Below are 23,501 nucleotides of genomic sequence, written 5' to 3' on the forward strand. Positions count from 1 at the left end.
TTCTGTTCAAAGGGCGTTGGCCGTGAACTTGGTATGCATACACACGGCAGGACTTTTTCAGCCAACTTTCACCGACGTGGTTTTTCAGCTCTTTACCGCCACCCTTTGGTCAACTTCTGTATTGTTGTCTGATCGTTTGCATTGGTTCTGAGCATGTGTGTTTGTACTTTGGACTAAAGTCCGAACTAGCCGACGTAGGACTTTTGTTGCAGGAAAGTTTGTTTGCACAGCCAACATTTGTCCAATGAAAACAGAAAAATTTTGTCCGATGGAGCGTACACACGGTCGGATGTTGCCCTAAAACAGGTAATTTGCATGTTTGTTGTCAAAAAGTCCGATCGTGTGTATGGGCCTTAAAATCCTAAGGGAGCGGCGTCCCACGTGGTATGGTGAATGGATGAAGAGATTCAGGAATTACATATAACTTTTTCAACTTCTCCCCATGCACTGTTGGTTACCTTGTTATAGCATATTACTCCATATAGACTTTCAATTTTATTTATATTGAGACATTGTGTTTTCATCAATCATTGTCTGCTTGACACAAAATCTTGTATTTTGGACATTTTGAATTGAAACATTAATAAAGAGAAATGGGCTTTGAGGCAGTAGGCCTTTGGACTTTAATGGTGTATTGAATTAACGCTGTTCAGGAATTATCGATTTCAAAAATGTTATTTATATAAAAAGAAGAAATTTTATTCAAACAATATTAAAAGGCATAAGACCAATTGGGATACAAAAATTCATAAAATACAATGACCGATCATGATAAGAATACCACTTTCCTCAACATGTTTCACTCAATGGAGCTTCTTCAGGAGACTTAGCATGTGGCATCATATTGTAATAGAAGTTACGCAGAGAAAAAACAAAGAATGAATTATTCAATACATAGACCATTAAGTAGATATACATAGTTTTTCAAAAGGGAGCTTTTGTGTGTGTATATATATATATATATATATATATATATATATATATATATATATATAGACTGTTTTTAATGTTACATAACAATATAGACGCATGAAGCCTATGTTGTAATGTGAAAGCAAAATAAAAGGTTACTGTATAGCGATGAACCTTACCTAAAAATTTATTTCAATGAGCTACACTCAGGGCTAGAGATCACAGACACTTTGTGCTGTAATCCATGGGTTGCCTCCCCCTGAGCCTTAAGGCCACATATAGATGTTTGCAGAGACAATTCAAGGGCGATCAAAATTGGAAAAGTCCTTGCTGGTGAAGAAAGGACCAATAAGGATATACTCATTAGAAAAAAAAAAATAATAATAATATTATATATATATATATATATATATATATATATATATATATATATATATATATGTAAATACAAATGGTATAACAAATAGTATATCAGTTAAGGAAATAGTGAATAGATCAATGAATCTAAAAGAGGGTTATTTTGAGTTACCATGTCAACGGTATTGGTTTGTAGAATCAATATTATCTGATAGTCACATCCACAGTGTTAGTTGGAAAGGATCACTTCGTAAATGGGATGTATAGGGTAGATAGAATGTGGTATATCAGAAGTACTGGGGGAGACCTGGAGAGGGAAAAAGCAGCACCCACTCAACCCAGGCCCAACCCTAGAACGTGAATGAATAAATGAGAAAACTAAATGAAATTAAATTGGTTTTGCATCTATAAATAAATCCAAATGTCAAATAGTAAAGGGTCTTGCGAAAACTGCAGCGCAGTATAAACCTACCTTAATGAAAAATAGCCAAAAGGTTAGAAGAAACCAACCAGTGAGGAGGGTTACTTCCGTCTTGTCTCTAATGTGTCCAGCAGAGAGTGATGGGGAAACGAAAACGTTTCGTTAGGGGGAGGCAACCCATGGATTACACCTCAAAGTGTCTGTGAGTGTAACTCATTGAAATAAATTTTTAGGTAAGGTTCATCTCTATATAGTAACCTTTTATTTTGCTTTCACATTACAACATAGGCTTCATGCTTCTATATTGTTATGTAACATTAAAAACAGTCATATATATATATATATATATATATATAGAGCGAAACATGTTGAGAAAAGTGGTATTCTTATCATGATCAGTCATTGTATTTTATGAATTTTTGTATCCCAATTGGTCTTATGCCTTTTAATATTGTTTGAATAAAATTTCTTCTTTTATATAAATAACATTTTTGGAATCGTTAATTCCTGAACAGCGTTAATTCAATACACCATTAAAGTCCCGAGGCCTACTGCCTCAAAGCCCATTTCTCTTTATTGATATACATTTGGGATGTGGTGTTATAAATTTTGGTCTTCTCCATTTCACCCCTTATGGAATTGAAACATTAGTTTAGCACTGCTATTGTCTATATATTTTTCTTAGGGTGTGTAGACATGTTTATTACTATCTGATTTACGGTATTTATTTAATAGCAGCAGCTGAAGGGTCTGTGACCTTTTTAGTTTTATAGGTTCATGAGCGCTGAGGGAAAGTAGATACTTGCTCTTGAGTGATTGTTTTCATTGATTTGGGTATTTCTACTAATGTACCATTTTGCAGGACAAGCTTTCGGGGTATGTCCCCTTCTTCAAAGTCCCAGCAGTACTGATTCACAAAAGTTTAAGCAGAATGTTAAAAAAAAAAAAAAAAAAAAAAAAGAAATCTTTGGAGGAAAAAAAAAACAAAAAAACAAAAAAAAACAAAAAACACACACAAAACTTTTGTGAATAAGTACTGCTGGGACCCTGTCGAAGGGAACATACCCCGAAAGCTTGTCATGAAAAATTGTATGTTAGTGCAAATAAAAAAAGTATCACGGACGGTACTCAATTGTCCCTGTTGCAAGTGCACTAAAATGGCTACAATCGCCTCAAGCTTTGACAAAAAGAATGACAGATGTCACATTCCCAGGATCCTTTGTGTGTGTCGCTGTTTTCCTTAGTATATTCCCTGCATTGTCCGCTAATCCCCTTTATCCGCTCATGTGGCTAATCTTTTTTTTACCTGCCTTGTAATGAGAACTGACAGGCTGTCTTCTCTGTAGCCAGGTCTGCTAAAGCCTTCTGCCACCTTAATACGTGTCATGAAAAGTGCACCTACCCTGGGGATAGCTATCGAAGGAGGAGCCAAGACACGCCAGCCATTGCCACGTATTGTAACTATACAGGTAAGTCCCTTGCACTCAACATTATACATAGCTTTCAATCGCCACTTTTATGACAGGACTGTACCTATTTTAATACCAAATCCCATGGCCTCTCTTCTCTCCCAAGTCCCAGTTCACACTGGTGCGCTGTGCGATATCGCATGTGATTCACACCGCACTGCTGTGCAGATCACATGCGATGTCTGTGCGATGCAAATTCAGCCATACACATTGTATGGCTGAATTTGCATCATATTCGGACCAATCGTGCAGGATCTTTCTTTTGGTCCGCACCAGAATTGGATCACATGGGTGTGAACACCCATGCGATCCGATTCATGTCCAAACTGACAGTTCACACCCATGCGAACCGATCTGGGGGTGTCATTAACTTTGTATTGACACTCCCAGCGGTTCGCATACGGCAATGTGAACCCCTGTGCGATTCAGGTGCGATGCGGGAACCTTCACTGGATTCGCAACCAAGCCTCAGTCTTTTTGAGCCTGCACATATCTCTTCATTATCAGGCCATTTTTAAGTTTGAATTGTTTGTCTAAATTATTCGGTGCTGCAAAACTATTTTATATCATTTTTTAAATGTATTTCCTTTTATTTAGGTTTTTATGGATTTTATATTTTTTTTATTTCATTTTTATTTATTTTATTTAAATTTTGTTAGGGATTTTATATAATTTTTTTTTATTTATTTAATTTTTCATTCATTTAAATTTTTATGGATATTATATCGTTTTTTAAATTTATTTCCTTTTATTTAGGTTTTAATGGATTTTATATTTTTTTTATTTCATTTTTATTTATTTTATTTAAAAATTTTGTTAGGGATTTTCTATAATTTCTTTTATTTATTTCATTTTTCATTCATTTACATTTTTTATGGATTTCATATCATTTTTGAAACAGGTAGAGCCTTCTTTTGGTGGTATTTGGTATTCACTGGGCTTTTAATTTTTTTTACTATATAAATAAAAAATGTGTTCAAATAAAAATGTCCATGGGAGACCTTCTGTAATGGCCTACCTGAATAAGAGCGCTCTTATCTTGGAAGCTTTAGTTTGACTACCCTTTGCCTCTCCAACGCCTTAAGCCTTTCCACCCTGGGAGGGGAGGAAGGGAGAATCCTAGGAACAGGGCGGCCTCTGTCTATGGTGTCCCCCTCGTTTCGTCCCCATAGCCACAACTGCGTCAGCTCAATCCCCCCCACCATCACCTTTCTTCCTCCCCTGACACCTTACACTCCTTCCCCTTTATCAGGATTCTCCCTCTCCTTCCCCCCTAGCCCTTTCTGTCCCTTGCACCCCCCATCCGCCTTACCGCCCCTTTCCCTTCCCCGCCTTACCGCCCCTTTCCCTTCCCCGCCTTACCGCCCATTTCCCTTCCCCGCCTTACCGCCCATTTCCCTTCCCCGCCTTACCACCCCTTTCCCTTCCCTGCCTTATTGTCCTTTCTCTGTGCCTAACTTCCCATGTTTGTTCCCATGCTTCTGTCTTTTATGGCCACCTCTTCACCCTCTTCTGGCCACCTGAACCCTGCTGTACAGCTTGACAGTCAAAAGCCCCTGATGCCTCCCTCTATCGCAAGTCTCACCAAGTAATCACCCAAAGTTCTGCCCTGCGCTCTTGCTTTACTCTGGATTCGTATTCTATCCATGGGGCCCATATTACATTGGGATCACGACTCCCTCTATGACACTACCCTCTTACCCCCCACCCCTCTTTTTTCTTCATTAGGGACCTTAATGTTAAGTAGGTGACTTACAGTGCCTTGAAAAAGTATTCACACCCTTTAAAAATTTCCACATTTTGTCATATTACAACCAAATACATAAATGTATTTTATTGGGATTTTATGTGATAGACCAACACAAAGTGCCACATAATTGTGAAGTGGAAGGAAAATGTTTTTTAGAATTTTTTACAAATGCGTGAAAAGTACGGTGTACATTTGTATTCAGCCCCCCCCCCCCAAGTCAATACTTTGTTGAACCACCTTTTTGCCCATTCTTCTTTGCAAAATAGCTCAAGCTCTGTCAGATTGGATGGAGAGCGTCTGTGAACAGCAATATTCAAGTCTTTTCCACAGATTCTCAACTCGATTTAGGTCTGGACTTTGACTGGGCCATTCTAACACATGAATATGCGTTGATCTAAACCATTCCATTGTAGCTCTGGCTGTATGTTTAGGGTCGTTGTCTTGCTGGAAGGTGAACCTCCGCCCCAGTCTCAAGTCTTTTGCAGACTCTAACAGGTTTTCTTCTAAGATTGCCCTGTATTTGGCTTCCTCTATAATCCCATCAACTCTAACCAGCTTCCCTGTCCCTGCTGAAGAAAACACTTCCTCACAACATGATGCTGCCACCACCATGTTTCACAGTGGGGATGGTGTGTTCAGGGTGAATTTTGGTCTCATCTGACCAGAGCACCTTCTTCCACATGTTTGCTGTGTCCCCCAAATGGCTTCTCGCAAAATGCAAACGGAACTTCTTATGGCTTTCTTTCAACAATGACTTTCTTCTTGCCACTCTTCCATAAAGGGCAGATTTGTGGAGTGCACAACTAATAGTTGTCCTGTGGACAGATTCTCCCACCTGAGCTGTGGATCTCTGCAGCTCCTCCAGAGTTACCATGGGCCTCTTGGCTGCTTCTTTGATTAATGCTCTCCTTGTCCGGCTGGTCAGTTTAGGTGGACGGCCATGTCTTGGTAGGTTTGCAGTTGTGCCATACTCTTTCCATTTTCAGATGATGGATTGAACAATGCTCCGTGAGATGTTCAAAGCTTGGGATATTTTTTTTTTTAACCTAGCCCTGCTTTTAACTTCTCCACAACTTTATCCCTGACCTGTCTTGTGTGTTCCTTGGGCTTCATGATGCTGTTTGTTGACTAAGGTTCTCCAACAAACCTCTGAGGGCTTCACAGAACAGCTGTATTTATACTGAGATTAAATTACACTTACTAATCTCAGAAAGTTCAGAGATATGCCAATGAGGCAAACGCCTCAGGTGGCACTTGGTGTGGGGCAGCATTGAGGCCAGAGTGTCTACACCAGACGTGTTGCCTTCATTGCAGCTTAGTAGTAAAGATAATGAGCTAGTTGTTAGGAGGCTGACACCAACTGGATCATAGCAACGAATGGTGCCGTGTGGCCCAGCTGCCAGCATTCTAGCAACCAATAACTGTGCAGCTCAGCTCCCAGCATCCTAGCAACCATAGGTGTGCACCCCAAAGCTCAAAGACATATGCAACTGTGAGTATGTGTATATATCCTGCCCGTGTCAGTAGAGCAGTGGTCTGTGTCAGTAGGGCAGTGGATGGTGTCAGTAGTTTTTATTTTTATGATTTTTTTATGATTTTAATTTTATATATTTTTTTTATAATTTTATTAGCAGGAAAAAAAAAGAGATTTTTTTTTTTAGTGAAATATCAGGGATCTAAACAGGGGGAATATGTGCCACACAGGGTGATTAGTATGTGTCCAGGCACACCTAGCTCACCCTGTGCGTACGCTTATGCTAGCAACTAGGGATGGGCCGAACACCCCCCTGTTCGGTTCGCATCCAGAACATGCGAACAGGCAAAACATTTGTTTGAAGTGAACACCTATAAAGTCTATGGGACACGAACATGAAAAATCAAAACTGCTAATTTTAAAGGCTTATATGCAAGTTATTGTCATAAAAAGTGCTTGGGGACCCGGGTCCTGCCCCAGGGGACATGGATCAATGCAAAAAAAAAGGTTTAAAAACGTCCGTTTTTTCGGGAGCAGTAATTTTAATAATGCTTAAGGTGAAACAATAAAAGTGAAATATTCCTTTAAAATTTTGTACCTGGGGGTGTCTATAGTATGCCTGTAAAGTGGCGCATGTTTCCAGTGTTTATAACAGTCCGAGAGCAAAATCACATTTCTAAAGGTAAAAAAAAAGTAATTTAAAAGTACTAGCACTAGTGCCGGTGATCTGCCGAGAAAGTTCCCCTCGGCGGATAAGGATCCCCCTGTACTGCGCAGGCGCAGTACGAGCCGCTGGAAATAGCCGAAGCTGAATAGCTGCAAGTCATCTGTACACGGCGCCTGTAACAGGGCCGCTCGCCACGCTTCGGGCACGGCCTTGCTTCGTTAGGCACTTTTTTATTCTACCTCTATGTCCACTTGGATGGTGGGGCTTGAACTTGGACTCAGGGCGCAGGAGCCGTGTACAGCTGACTGAAGGTTGTCAGCTTCGGCTATTTTCGTGAGCTCCGTAGTCGTTCGTACCGCGCAAGCGCTGCGCCTGCGCAGTACAGGGGGTTTCTTATCCGCTGGGGGAACTTTCTCGACAAGACACCGGCTGTTAATGAATTGTCGGTTCCGACAATACACATAAAAGTCATTGAAAAATTACAAAAAAAAAAAAAAAGCGGTGGGGGGGCCCCCAAAATTCCGTTACCAGGCCCTTCAAGTCTGGTATGGATATTAAGGGGAACTCCGCTCCAAAATTTAAACAAAAATGGCGTGGGGTTCCCCCCAAAAATCCATACCAGACCCCTCAGGTCTGGTATGGATTTTTTAAGGGGAACTCCGCGCCAAAATTAAAAAAAAAATAGCGTGGAGTTACCCCAAAAATCCACACCAGACCCTTATCCGAGCACGCAACCTGGTAGGCTGCAGGAAAAGAGGGGGGATGAGAGAGCGCCCCCCCTCCTGAACTGTACCAGGCCACATGCCCTCAACATGAGGAGGATGTCCCCATGTTGAAGGGGACAAGGGCCTCATCCCCACAACCTTGCCCGGTGGTTGTGGGGGTCTGCGGGTAGGGGGGGGCTTATCGGAATCTGGAAGCCCCCTTTAACAAAGGGGGCACCCAGATCCTGCCCCCCCCATGTGAATTGGTAAGGGGTACATTGTACCCCTACCATTTCACAAAAAGAAAGTATCAAAATGTTAAAAAAAAAAAAAAACCACAGGAGACGGCTTAGGACAAGTCCTTTATTAAAAATAAAAAAGATTCTAGCGATGTAATCCAATAAATCCATGCTTCTACTCCAGCAATATAATCCAAAAATCCAATTCTCGATCTCCAGTGATGGATGATCTCCAGCAACTCCACCGAGGAACATGCACAGGATCCTGCCTCCACCGGAGGCACCCAGCCAATGACACGGCACCAGCTTGACAGCTCCTATGTAGCTGAGGGCGACAAGGGGAAATGCCGGGGTTTCCTAGTGACGTGTATGGGTGACCCTGCCCCCCTCTGATGCGTTGTACTAGTTCATTTAAATTACTTTTTTTTCCTTTAGAAATGTCACTTTGCTCTCTGACTGTTATAAACACTGGAAACATGCGCTACTTTACAGGCATACTATAGACACCCCCCAGGTACGACATTTAAAGGAATATTTCACTTTTATTGTTTCACTTTAAGCATTATTAAAATGACTGCTCCCGAAAAACGTTAGTTTTTAAAAAGTTTTTTTGCATTGATACATGTCCCCTGGGGCAGGACCCAGGTCCCCAAACACTTTTTATGACAATAACTTGCATATTAACCTTTAAAATTAGCACTTTAGATTTCTTCCATAGACTTTTAAAGGGTGTTCCGCAGCTTTTCTTATTTGCCGCGAACACCCCAAATGTTTCGCTGTTCGGCGAACAGCCAATGTTCGACTCGAACAGATGGCCCATCCCTACTAGTAACCAATAACTGCGCAGCTCAGCCCCCAGCATCCTAGCAACCAACTGTGGGGCCCAGTTTCCAGCATCCCAGCAACCAGTGATGCTGTGCGGACCACCCCCCCAGCATCCTAGCAACCAATAACTGTGCGGTCCAGCTCCCAGCATCCTAGCAATCAATAACTGTATGGCCCAGACCCCAGCGTCCTAGCAATCAATAACTGTATGGCCCAGACCCCAGCGTCCTAGCAATCAATAACTGTGTGGCAAGGTCCCCAGCATCCTAGCAACCAATAACTGTGTGGCAAGGCCCCCAGCATCCTAGCAACCAATAACTGTGTGGCACGGCTCCCAGCATCCTAGCAACCAATAACTGTATGGTCCAGCCCCCAGCATTCTAGCAATCAATGACCCACAGACACAGCGCCATTAATTGCTAGGACACTGGCACCTAGGCCACAGTGTTATTGGTTGCTGTGCCAGCACCCTAGACACCAAAAAGGGGTGGAGGGGCAGAAAAAGAACAGCCGCCTCAGGCGACAATTGACCTAGGTGTACTCCTGATTTCATCCAATAGTTACAGCAAGAGAATATATTCATGTTGGTTGTGCAATTTTAGGACATGTTTTATAAAAAGCAGGAAAATCTCATCACATTAGCGGGAATAGATTCATCCTCCACCACTGACCATCTGCTGCCATTGTGTGCCCCCTCCCCCCCCCAGCACATTATTCACATAATAGCAGCACTAAGTGTGAGGATCTAATGAGGACTTATGCAAAAGAGGATTTTAGGCTGAAATTCTAATTTGCAGAATGGTTGTACAGGCTCCTCTACTGTACTGAAATTACTGATTTTTACTGCACACTGTGAGCTTATGGCAGTGTGCATTAGAATCTGCAAGTCAAACAGCTTCCTGCTCTATGTACAGCATCCTGCTGGCCCCTCGCACCAGCCATGACTTGCTTGCATTGCATAGAGAAGCACTGAGACCCGGTGATTAGGTCATTGGGTCTAATACAAGGTATGTCATTGAAAATGAAAACGTTTTATTTAAAAACACCATTAGCATGTTAATGAGGGGGAAAAGGAGGAGGAACCTGGGAAGTCAAAATATAGGGCCGACTAAACTTTATTTATGAACCATTGATAAAATCAGTAATTTTTCCTGTAGGGAGTTAAAGGGTCATTGGAAAGAACCACTGAGTGCAGAGGGGGACAAGGAGACGGATACCCCCACAACTGTCAACTTGGCCATAATCTATGCAAATGTAGTCCGGTTCCTGATCAACTGTCCAAATTTGTTCTGTGGGTGGCCCTGTCACCACCCTCCCTCCCAATATCATTCGATCAATATGCCACACAGGCGGAAGTGGATTTTGATCAATAAGATATTATTGTAACCTACAATCATAAATGATCAATCGCATCTCTGTTTCCACAATGTAATCTCATAATTTGATCAAAATACGATCGTATTTAGGGGTAAAGTGTCTCAGTGTTGCTAAACCGTGCAAAATGATTGATAATTTCCTGCCCTGGCCAATCAACTCACTGTGATTCCACTCGAAGTGGAGTCTAAATCAATTAAAAGGAAAGACATGGGTATTCGATTGCTTGCGGTAATAAACTTGACGTGTGTATGGCTACCATATGAGTGCATGGTTAACGTTAGACTTCAGTTAGGAAATTATTTCGGTCAGAGCAGCATTTGGATTTTGCATGAAACAGGAGCAGGCAAGTATACAAGAAAGAAAAAAAAAAAGAAAGAAGGCGCCACCCTCCAAATGTACTTTATTAGTAACTGAATAAAAGCATAAATATAATGCACTCATATGATGATAGTAAGTACTGGCGTGTAGCAAACATTTGGTCCACCCAGTCCACCCTGACATGGATCATCTGCTGGAAAAGGAGAACCTAAAAGCTAACCACAAAAAGGCAGCCAAGCGGAGTGAAGCATAGAATCGGCTGAGGATTCAAATGCAGCATGCTCGGTCTACTCCGGCTGTGGACAGCAGAGTGGTGCAGGGAAGTGTCAGGTGGCAACCAATGATGTCAGCACATTGGGAGTGGCCCCCTCTCACAACTCCCACTTGACAAAGGGGCTGGGCTGCCTTGAAACGCGTAGCCATGCGCCATGGCTACGTGTTTCAAGGCAGCCCAGCCCCTTTGTCAAGTCTATCAAGTTCTGACTATTCAATTGCTTGCAAATTCAGTAATAAAAGTGTGCATGGCCATCATACGAGTGTATGGTTAGGATTAGACTTCAGGTAGGAAGTTACTTAGATCAGAGCAGTGTTTTGCACCACAGGCAGCAGGAGAGGTAAGTTTTTTGTTTACAGATAGGACTTTATTTTATGATTTTATTTTAGTGAGTCACTTTATTTGCAGTTTAGATTTTCTTTGCTGATTGGCAATCTACTTAAAAGCGATCCATACATCAGACAATCGGGCCTCTATATATGTGAGATGTGTGCCCAGCTTGAAGGCCAATTCTTATCGATTCCTTCCAATTCTTACATCAACCCTGCCAAAATTCCAGATCATTCTTGGAACAAAAGAAACCGCACATAATTACAGCATAATAAATGCTTAAGGCAGCTCAAGTTGGCCTCCAGTCTGCCCACATATTGGCAGCTCTAATTCTGTAGACAAGGACATAAAGGGAAACTCTAAATAAAATACAAGATATGACAGGAAGTCATAAATATGTAAATGCAAAGCTATTCAGTTGTGTCTGCTCTTGTGTTGAATACAGCCTTTGGAACAAAGTATAAAAGTATACCTAAAGGTAATTTTTGAAACTTTAGTTTTACACACCTGTGTGCCATCTGTGCCCCCGTTAGAGAGATTTACCCTGTTTTTTTTTTTTTTGTCCTGGTGACCATTAACACTAAAAGTGACAGAAAATCATCCCAAATTTTGGGTTGAAGGACAGGAATATAGGGTAAATCTTCCAATGGAGACACTAGGTCTGGTGACAATCAGGGATTCCCTCTCACTTCCTGTTTTGGCTATGGGACAGGAAGTGAATGGGAATTTTCCCTCAAGCAACATGGATGGCAAAATGATCTGCGTGTACCTGGCTCCAGCCTATATATATATATATACACACACACACACACATTATATATATATACACATATATACATACACACACATACATACATAGAATATATACACTATTTCTATTTTATACAACCTTTTTTTAAACTATTAATAGGGAGGAGAAATCTTACATTGAAGACACTAGTTTTGGTGAAAACCAGGGATTCCCTCAATTTGGAGGGTTTTCCTCTTACTTCCTGATTTGGCTATGGGATAGGAAGTGAATGGGAATTTTCCCCCAAGCAACATGGATGGTTTTTAAATAAATTATTAGTAGGGCAGCACTTCCTCCTTTTTAGCCTAGGCAAAAATGACGTTGCACATGCGTGCACACATGTGCCCAAGGGTTCTGCCGACATTCGGGATCCGGCAGAGACCGTCAGCACTCCAGTGGGCTTCCGAGCTTCAGCATGAGTGCAGATGCACCGCTTTAAATAACCAGGCAAAGTCCTTTGGCACATCTATGCACACACCAGACAACCAAAAATGAAGGGGGCTGAGCCATGATCAAGGAGTCTGAAGTTACTCTTTAAGTTGTGGGCCTGTAGCAGGAAATATAGGACAGGCGGGGTGGAGAGGTGAGTAAAAGACTTGCAGGGGGTCTGGGGGTGAGAGTATTAGGGCAGGTTAGTTTAGGAGAGGTAGGAATGAGTTTTGAGGGGTTCTGCTAATCTTTGCTGTACTTTCTCATGCTCTTTGTTGGCCATGGTACATGGTATGGTCCTCTTTAGGTTGTGGGCCTATAGAAGGAAATTAAGGACAGGACAGGTGGGGTTGACAGGTGAGTAAAATGCTTGCAAGACGGTCTTGGGGTGAGAGCATTAGGGCTGTTAAGTTTGGGAGAGGTAGGGATGAGTTTTGAGAGCTCTGCTAATCTTTGTTGTACTTTCTCATGCTCTTTGTTGGCCATTAAGTATTGTATGGCACATAAAAAAGTACATGGCCATGATACATTCATCTTCTCTTCTCTCTATTTTGTTCCCAGAGAGGGGGCTCGGCACACAATTGCAGTAAACTGAGGGTGGGTCAAGTCATCCTAGAAGTCAATGGGATCTCCCTTCAAGATAAAGAACACAGAGAGGCCGCCAGGATCATTGCTGAAGCCTTCAAGACCAAAGAGAAGGATTATATGGACTTTCTGGTTACAGAGTTTAATGTGTCGCTATAGTGGCCATCTATGGCGTTCATGTCAGCGTATAACCCAGCCAGGGGTCAGTGCCACGAGAAACAAGTACTATATGCTACTTTGTATACTGTGTAGCTGCCATCTGTGTACTCTTGCTACATATGTGCTCCCTCCGTCAGCCTTGTGGCTTATGTACTCCCTGTTTATGATAAGTCTGATGTCATGCTGGAGCTGGGACTGGAAAAAAGGAGAGGTCAGTAGTTAAAAACATACTAATGGCACCTTAAGATAGAACCTTACAGTATTCACACTGACCACACTGGAAGGTAGGTCAAGTCACTGCTGAGATCTTTGGTCTAATGGAAAGGCAGGTCCAACAAGTGTGTGAAAAGTTCGGGTATGAAAAGAGTGAAGGGTTTGCGCATATAAACCTTGACTTAAAACACAATTCCTCCTGAGTGGTATTTTGAAGAATGGATCATACGGAGACTTTCAAGTATGCTTAAAAATCTCTGCTACAGATGTAGGTGACTTTCTGTGCTCAGAAGAGGTCATGTTTGCATGGTCAACCAGTGCAATATGCAATTCATCACTAGCAATGTCAGGATCGGTCATATTATTGGTATGGGTGGACACCAGTTAGCTGAATCAACCACTGGCCTCCTACATCTTTTAGAGAAACCATTAGAAAAAAAAAAACTCCAATTGAGTTCCTGGCTCTACCACACTAGCCATGGCAGCCTCATTCCCCCAGCACATTCTCTGTAGCCAAAATTAATTCAAAAATAGACTCTAGTGGGCTTAAAACTGAACCCCAGGCAAGTAGATACACACATATATGAGAGCTGCTTTACCTGCCAAAGGATTTTTATTTCTTCCAATATTGTCCTGAGATTTACACAGCCCTATTACTTAGCACAGTCAGGGAGATGACAGCACTTACAGGTATACAGAGGTGTTCTCTCCACCCCCCCCCCCCCCCCAGCCTTCCGAGTGGACAACAAAGGAGCAGCAACAGGCCGATGAGTTCCTCTCTCTGTTCACTCTGATGTCTCCTCTTTTTAGAATATTCAGCATATGCAGCACAACTTACTCCAGCAGTAAGAGTTTCCCAACCACACGGCCATGCCCCCAATGACGCCATTTGAAGTGGCTGTCTCAAGCGGCACTCATGGCGACCTTGTAGGGTTGCTGGGGTGATGGCACTGAGGCCGTGCTGTACACCACTTCTTCAGTACATGTTCAGCCCTGTGTATTTACAGTCCCTTGGTTATGATGTAGGTGGCTGCATGCACTATACCAACCAATTATGCTGTGTGGCCTGGCCCCCTGCATCCTATCAGTAACTAATGGCACTGTGCAGCTTGGCCACCAGTGTCCTAGTAACAAGTGATGCCATGCAGCCTGTCCACTGATGTCCTAGCAACCAATGACGCTATGTCACCTAGCCTCTTGTACCCCAGTAGCTTTGCTGACGCTATTCCACTGCATCATCTCTGGATGCTTCATTCAGTATATTGTCAAGTCAATGTAAAAAACTCAGAAACAGACATTACTGGTAGAAATCAACACATACAAGAGGAAAACAGGGTGGGAGCTGAGAGAAAGGCCCGGGGCGGGAGCTGAGAGAAAGGCCCGGGGCGGGAGCTGAGAGAAAGGCCCGGGGCGGGAGCTGAGAGAAAGGCCCGGGGCGGGAGCTGAGAGAAAGGCCCGGGGCGGGAGCTGAGAGAAAGGCCCGGGGTGGGAGCTGGAACTACCGGGGGTGGGAGCTGGAAGGAACAACCGGGGGCGGGAGCTGGGAGGAACGCTCGCGGGGCGGGAGCTGGGAGGAACGCTCGCGGGGCGGGAGCTGGGAGGAACGCTCGCGGGGCGGGAGCTGGGAGGAACGCTCGCGGGGCGGGAGCTGGGAGGAACGCTCAGGGCAGGAGACAGGAGGAACTCGTAGGATAGGAGACAGGAGGAACTCGTAGGATAGGAGACAGGAGGAACTCGTAGGATAGGAGAAACTCATTGAATAGGAGATAGGAGGAACTCATAGGATAGGAGGTAGGAGAAAATCATGTACGGAGATATCGCTGTCAGGGTCCCTGAAAGCCACAGGGAGCTGGTGGGTGATTCCATTAACTGGCTTCTACTCAAAACTAAAATAAAAGCCTTGGATGGACAGATCCTTTAAATAAGCAAATTAATAGTAAGCGGCACAAATACATACGTACGTACAGGAGACATATGAACAAAATAAATGCCGATTATACGCTAAACCAATAGACACTAGTGGAGAATTTACAGTGTGTAAGCTTTTAGACAACATAACCAATTCCATTTCCACTCCACTGCTCTGTGCCTGAACCTTATTAGTCCATTATGGAGAAGAGCAATTCCCATTCCATCCTGCTACAGTGTGTGAGTGATGTGCAGCCCCGGTTGCGACCGTTCATGTACAATGTATGTAATTACAGAGCTTGTCACTTTACTTTTTCAATAAACCTTGTATGAGAGAAGCACTTGGATGCTAAAACTGTCTATTAAATGAATAGAGACAACCTGTTTGCAGATTGCTGCATTGCGTACAATATCTACACACTGACCATGCAGACTAGTTAGGTGCTGATACAGCTCAGTGTGCTGAAAATCACAAATCATTGCAGTCTAGTACTGGACAAAGCATTGACTGCATGGTCAACAGTGGTTCTCAACCTTATTCAGACCAGGGTCCAGTAAATTCTTCCAAAACCTTCCATGCCCAAGAAAAAATATATACTTACACAATAAAAGTATTGGAATAAAAAAAAACATGTATTGAAGTCCTGGAGGGCTATGGATAGGGCTAGATGCTGCTGTTGGGGGATGAAGGTTCTGGAGAGGGTTAGAAGACTCTGTGACAGACTTGGTGGCCTCCAGGGGATGAGGTTTCTGAAGGAGGCTGGGGGAAACAGTGGGAGACTGAGTCTCTCGGGGGTCTCTCCAGAAGGGTGGTAACTTTACAGGGGCACTGTGGGAACCTGGGGGCTAGGGGGACACCATTAAAGGTCAGGGGGTAGTGTTGACAACGATAACACCAAAGACACCAAAGACACCAAACTGTGGTCATGTAGACACGTTTCACACGTCTTTGGTGTTATCGTTGTGAACAAAATAAAAGGCAATCGAAGTTCTGGATGTGCAGCCATTTCTTTCTTCTTTCCATGGTGAACTGGAGGCTCTGCAGTAGGCTGGGAACACTGTGGGAGGTCGGAGGGCACTGTGGCCCACCATGGAAGGTTAAAGTAGAATTATAGGCACTTTTTTTTTTCATTTGGACAGAGTAAGGGAGATTATTTTTCACCATTTGTGTCCTATTTCAGAGATTTCCCTTCACTTCCTGTCCCATAGCCATACAGAAAGTGGGAGGAAATCCCTGCAAATTAAGGGAAATCCCTTGGGGGGCCCCCCAGATTACTATAATTACTGTCCCCATTGGAAGATTTCCCCTCTAAAAACTTTCTGGGTACAACCCAAAATAAAATTTGGGATTTTCTTTCACTTTCAATAATAACAGTAAATAAGACAAATAGAGAGGGTGTATCTCCTTAACGGGGGCACAGACACCAATAAAACCTGAAAGGGGTTCCAATACCTCTACACTCTATCCACCCCCCCCCCCTAAAAAAAAAAAAAAGTTTTGCATTTAGTTATACTTTAAGGTAAGTAAGAATTTAAGGCAAGGTAAGTAAGAATGGGATTGGCTGATATGGACAGAATGAAAAAAAAATTTTATAAAAAAAAAAAATAAAAAGGAAAAAAAAAAAAAAAATATATATATATATATATATATATATATATATATATATATATATATATATATATATATATATATATATATATATATATATATATATATATATATATATATATATATATATACACACACACACACATGAATATGTTGTGTGTGTATGTATATGTGTGTGTGTATGTATATATGTGTATATATATATATTATACACATATTTGTTTTTTATTCTGTCCATATCAGCCAATTTAGAATTATTTATTATTATGACTTATTTAAAAAAAAAATATTTTATATATATATATATATATTATATTATATATATATATTTTTTTGTTGTTTATTCTGTCCATATCAGCCAATGTATAATATATTTACTCTATGTAAAGGATTTGTACAGTCATAATGCACTGTGAAATCAACTTTAGCTTGAAGAACATGTTTCCTTGAGAAAAGTCTGTTCAAGGTCCATTATGAAGAATGGATCTAGCGTAAGATATATATTTCCTTTATTCTGCTTGTATACCAAGTAATACGCAAGTATAACAGCACATTCTTTATTTAGACATCATCCAGACATCATTCAGAGATGACGCAGTCCTGTAAATCCTGGTGCTTGTGCATTTCTTGACTATATTCAAAAATTGTGAACACAGAACAGCCTTGTGAATTGCTACAAAATCAAAATGTTGTAGTCTGATCACTGGGGAGGAAGAGACTGAGGAAATGCTTCTACCTGCCTCCAGCAGACTGATGACATCATCTCCGCCTAGGCAGAGACACTAGGACAACTTTTTAATAATAAAAGGTTTTAAGGTGATGCTGCTGTTGTATATTATGCCATTTAAATAATTTATTAATGCAGACGCCAAGGGCTTTTATTTAATAAAACTAGATCTGGTGCAGCTGTGCATAGAAACCAACCAGCTTCCAGGTTTTCCCGTTCACATCGGGCCTACTTGTCAATTCGCATGCCAAAAAGCAGCCTGATGGCGGCAACGGCACCGCCTGAATTGGTGAGACGCCGACTTTGCGGCACTGCACCGATTCCCAAAAATAGTTCCTCCACTACTTTTGGCGACTTCGGGGGCGATTTCAATAGATATCTGTGCATGAACCAGCACAGACGTCTCTCAAATCGCCCCCAAACTCGCACTGAAATGCCAGTTTGAAATCGTGCGAGTTCGGCTGAACTCGCACGGTTTCAAACCCGCATTCAGTGTGAACCTAGGCTTATTGTCAAAACTTTAAGGGGTTGTAAAGGTTCACATTTAAAAAAGAGAAAAAACAAACATGTCATACTTACCTCCGCTGTGCAGTTGGTTTTGCACAGAGTGGCCCCGATCCTCCTCTTCTGGGGTCCCTCCGCTGTGCTCTTGGCTCCCCCTCTTCTTGAGTGTCCCGGAGACGCGTTCTCCTACGGGACACCAGTGCGGGTGCGCTCCCGTGTCCTGCTGCGTCTGTTGCCACAGACAGCAGGACTCGGCTCCGCCCCCAGGCGCCCACGTCATAGGACTTGATTGACAGCAGCGGGAGCCAATGGCTGCCCTGCTATCAATCCATCCAATCAAGACACGAGACACCGGCCGGAGCCGGTGTTTTCGTTCCAGTCATGGGAATTATGGGGCTCACCAAAGTATAAGGGGGGCTCGGGGGGCTGCTGCAGTAAAGAAGGTTTTTCACCTTAATGCATAGAATGCATAGATTGCATTAAGGTGAAAAACGCCAAGGGTTTACCACCCCCTTTAATTGAACAAGCTGAAGTTAGAAGCTGATTGGCTACTATGCACAGCTGCACCAGTTTTAGGCTGGGTTCACACAAGAACACGCAGCGGCTCACAGCAGGGGTCCGGTGCGTCTCCATTCATTGTTTCAGGTGCAGTTTCAGCCCGAATTGTGGGCTGAATTCGGACCTGAACTGGACCAAAAGATGCACAGGGCTCCTGTGCAATTCGCACCGGAGCCACTACGGAGATATGTGAACCGGCTCTATAGAGAGCAGGGTCAAAATCTCCTGCTGTGCGAATTGGATGCGGGGAAACCTACATCCAATTCGCATTGGGGTGAACCCAGCCTCAGTAAATCAACCCCAAAGTTTCTGAGAGGTCCACGTTTAATTTGATTTACTACAGTGGATATAGAAAAGAATCACCCCCCTCCCCACCCCCGTAAAATAATCACTTTTTTTGCTTGCAGCCTGAAATGAAGACAGGCACAATTTTTGTTTTATCCAGCTGTATTTACGCAACTGCACTTAGTGCAACTTATAACATCCAAGTGAAAGATATTACACTACTATGTCAGAAAAAAAAGAAATTCAAAAAACATAATCACTGAGGTTTTTGTTGGACCACCTTTTGCTTTAATTACAGCCTTTAGTCTGTTGGGATTTGTCTCTACTAATTTTACACATCTAGACTTTGTAATATTTGCCCAATCTTCTTTGCAGAACTGTTCAAGTTCAGTTAAATTGGATGGTGATCATTTATGGACTGCAGTCTTCAAATCATTCCACAGATTTTCAATGGGGTTTAAGTCTGGACTCTGACTAAGTCATGCAAGGACATTCACTGTCTTCTCCTTCAATCACTGTGTGGTCATTTTTGCTGTGTGCTTTGTGTTATTGTCATGTTGGAAGATAAACCTTCTCTCCATTAACAACTTTCTGGCAGAGGGCAGCAGATTGTCCTCAAGAATTTGATGTTTTTTTTTCCTATCCATTTTTCCTTCTATCCTGACAAGTGCTCCAGTCCCTGCTGCAGAGAAACACCCCCATAACATATTACCACCTCCATACTTTACTGTAGGAATGGTGATATCTGGATGTGAGCTTTATTTTTGTTTAAATTTACAACGATTTAGGACATATGTGTGAGATTCTACTGAAAAGTCAAAAGTAAAAAAAAAATTAACAGATTCCTCTATCTACGCTATACAACGTGGATGGGCGATTAGCCACAGTGGTTATTTACCAGCGGCTGCCAGAATACCCGAACCCTGCTTGCATCTGATTGGATGTAGGCGCTGTTTGGCTAACTATTGTTCACCTGGCTCCGTCAATTCTTCAAAGATGTTGAGCGGGAGGGGGCTAATAGGTTCTTCCACTAAGCAAATTTTGTCAGGTTCATAAGGAACTATCCAAAATTCAAACAGGATATGGCCAGATCCAGACCCCACCCCCACCCCCCCCCCCCCCCCCCATGAAAACATAGTGTAAAAAAAAAGAATTGAAAGATAAATATACAATACAAAAAAATACAAACAAAAAACACACACACACACACACACACACACACATATATATATATATATATAGTATTTTTTTTTTGTATTGTATATTTATCTTTCAATTTATTTATTTTTTACCACTATGTTTTCATGGGGGGGGGGGGGGGGGGGGGGGGGGGTGTCTGGATCTGGCAATATCCTGTTTGAATTTTGGATACACACACAACACACTATTTTGTCAAAAGTATTGGGACAGCTACCTTTACACGTACATGAACAACAAAAAAAAAAAAAAACACCCTGCAGGACAAAGGCATAATGAGCTAGTATGCATAGCATACTAGCTCATTATGAATTACTTACCTGAGATCGAAGCCCCCGAAGCGACCCTTGTTCACCTCCTCCGTTGCCGCCATGATACCCGGGAGTGACTTCCGGGTATTGCTGTTCCGGTGCTGTGACTGGCCGGAGCAGCGATGATGTCACTTCGGCGCATCGACGTGGGAGCCGTCAGTGACGGCATGATCCCCTTCACTAACGGCACACTCAGTGCGCCTGCGCCATTGTCTACGGCGCACATGCGCCGTAGACATCGGTCCCATTTTTAGGAAAATAGCTCCTTAACTGTGTAGGTTAAAGTGGAGCTCCACCCTAAAGTAGAACTTCCGCTCATCAGATTCCTCCCCCCACCTTACAGGGGGGAGGGGGGTGCAGATACCTGTCTGATAGCCGCAGAATAGCCGCAGATACCCGCCCCGCCCCCCCTCCCCCGTTGTGTTCTGGGAAAAACACAGTTCCCAGAACACAACAGGGACCAGTGAAGACGCGCAGCGTGACTCACGCATGCGCAGTAGGGAACCGGGCAGTGAAACCGCAACGCTTCACTTCCTGATTCCCTGACCGAGGATGGTGGCGGCGGAAGCCTAGATGAGCGATCGATCGGCTTCGGCTGCCAACATCGCTGGACCCTGAGACAGGTAAGTGTCCATTTATTAAAAGTCAGCAGCTGCAGTATTTGTAGCTGCTGGCTTTTAATTTTTTTTTTTTTTTTAAGGTGGAGCTCCACTTTAAGGAGATATTTCTTGCACCTACAGGTAAGCCTTAATCTAGGCCCTACCTGTAGGTTAAAGTGGTCTGTAAGGGTTTACAACCACTTTAATGACATCCCAGTCTTAGTCCGTAGGGTTCAATATTGAGTTGGCCCACCCTTTACAGCTATAACAGCTTCAACTCTTCTAGTTAGGCTGTCCACAAGGAGTGTGTCTATGGCAGTGGCGGCTGGTGCTCAATATTTTGGGGGGGGGGGGAGGCAAACTAACACCACAACCCCCCTCACGGGAGACGGGCGCGGCGAGATGGTATTCTGCATACCTTGGAACGAGTAGTTATTTAAGTCACTGTTGCCTTTCTATCATCTCACCTTTCTGCCCATTCTCCTCTGACATCAACAAGGCATTTTCCTCCACACAACTGACGCTCACTGGATATTTTCTCTTTTTCCGTCCATTCTCTGTAAACCCGAGAGATGGCTGTGCATGAAAATCCCAGTAGATCCCCTTTCTTCCCCATTCTAATGCTCAATTTGAACTTCAGCAAGTCGTCTTCACCAAGTTTATATGCCTAAATGCATTAAGTTGCTACCATGAGATTAGCTGATTGGCAATTTGTGTTACCAGCGGTGGCTGGTGTGTCAGCAGACACAGCAGGGACACAGTGTGGGCCAGGACACCGCCTCTCCAGACAGTACAGAGTGCTATTCTGAAATGGCTCCGCTCGGGCTGTGTGTTCCACAGAGTTGCTGACATCACTTCCGGTTTATCACTGGCACAGGGAAACCGATTGTGACGTCGTAACTCGGAGGGAAAGCACCGCCCATTTCATGAGCGGGGCCAATCTAGGACAAAGCACCCGTAGTGATACTACGGGCGGAAGTATTCCGGCGCAATGGATTGCGTTACAAGGCAGGTCAAAACCCTGCAAATGAAGAGTCTCATCTGCAATCTCGCATAGACATCACGCTTCCCGGCGCCCGAACACAGTGAACTTAACAACCTTTTTTTTTAACCGCTTGCCGACCTGCTCACGCCAATATACGTCAGCAGAAGGGCACGTACAGGCATACTAATGTACCTGTACATTGCCCTTTAAGACGCGGCTTGTGGCATGCGCCCACCGTGAGCTCCGCAAGTGTGATCACGGGTCCTGCAGACTTGATGTCCGTGGGGATACCCGCGATCGCCTCAATGAGAGGTAGAACGGGGAAATACTGATGTAAACAAGCATTTCCCCGTTCTGCCTAGTGACATTGACACTGATCACCGCTCCCTGAAATCGCATAATGTCGCAGTCACGATAAAAATCGCTAATCGCTAATTACTAGTGTAGCGCCCTGCTCCTGTTGATCAGGCACTTGCATGTAAATTTAGGGGATTATCTGTTCTGTATACAGTTCAGATATAATCTGTTGCATGTAGTTCCACACTGTCGTCTGTAGGTGTCGTTGTCACCACAGGCCAGTGTTGGAAGAGCAACAGGCTGAAGTGTATTGAGTGTTCTTCTTTCTTGGAAACAGCCCAGTGGGGGTGGTCCACCGCTGTGCATTCTGGGAGAGGGTATTTAAGGGGCAGACGCCGTTTTTGTTTCTCTTACCTCCTGGCCCTCCTGGCCTAAGGTATGTGGTGACTTTTCTCCTGCCTCGGTGCCACGCTGGTCCGAGGCTATGTGACTACAGGTAGGCCCAGAAGCTGGCTGTTTATTGTCTCTTGAACAAGAACTGTGGAAGAGAGGGTTAGGGCCAGGACACCCTTAAGTAGATGCAATGATAATTGGCAGACTCCGAGACTTCTATAGGTAGACAGCTATACAGTGGAAGGCCTCCAGCCGGACACCGCTTCTGTATAGGTAGAACCACTGTCTCCTATGGCAACAAATCTTAGAACAGTCACTAATGGTAGTTGTATATAACTATTGTTAACACAAATAGTTCTCCTTGCACGCTACAGTCTCTCACTGTAGGTCTTCACTCAGCTCCCAGCCTCTCATTAGACTCTCAGACCCCCTTCCTCAAGCGTCACCTCTGCTTCCCTGCTGGGTCCCTGGTTTGGAACTTATTGAAGTTTTCCCATTTCTTCAACATCCCCGGTTGGTGAGAAGACTGCTCTGGTACTGGCTCCAGCTCACTCACAGTGGTCTCTGGTAACAAGGTGGATGGTCCCTTAGTGGCGACAGCTTCCCCTCTACCTCCGACCACAACTGGTTCCCCGTCCAACGGAACTGTTACTCTCAGTTGGACTCCAATCCTGCAGTCTCAACCCTGCCCTGCTTCTCCTGCTTCTGGATAGGCTCTCAGACAGTCTAGCAGCCAGATGTCTCCGGGATAGGCCTCAGGCTTATGGCCTAGCAGCCCAGGGCAGCCTTACACACGTAACACACGTCCACCCCGACAGCCGTCCAGGTGGCACAG

The 23,501-nt window shown here is 43.6% G+C and overlaps 1 protein-coding gene across 3 annotated transcripts in view; it reads left to right on the forward strand.

Moving 5' to 3' along the window:
• Positions 1 to 15,542, forward strand: part of WHRN (whirlin) — a 295,443-nt gene extending 279,901 nt beyond the window's left edge. For all 3 annotated transcript variants that reach the window (XM_073600268.1, XM_073600267.1, XM_073600269.1), the window contains 2 exons: positions 3,037 to 3,159; positions 12,898 to 15,542. In XM_073600268.1, the coding sequence (XP_073456369.1) occupies positions 3,037 to 3,159; positions 12,898 to 13,080 (306 nt within the window). In that variant the 3' untranslated portion in view covers positions 13,081 to 15,542. The remainder of the gene's footprint in view (positions 1 to 3,036; positions 3,160 to 12,897) is intronic.
• Positions 15,543 to 23,501: the final 7,959 nt, after the last annotated feature.

The sequence above is a fragment of the Aquarana catesbeiana genome, linkage group LG09, assembly GCF_042186555.1.
Source record: "Aquarana catesbeiana isolate 2022-GZ linkage group LG09, ASM4218655v1, whole genome shotgun sequence".
In the NCBI taxonomy this organism is placed as follows: Eukaryota; Metazoa; Chordata; class Amphibia; order Anura; family Ranidae; genus Aquarana; species Aquarana catesbeiana.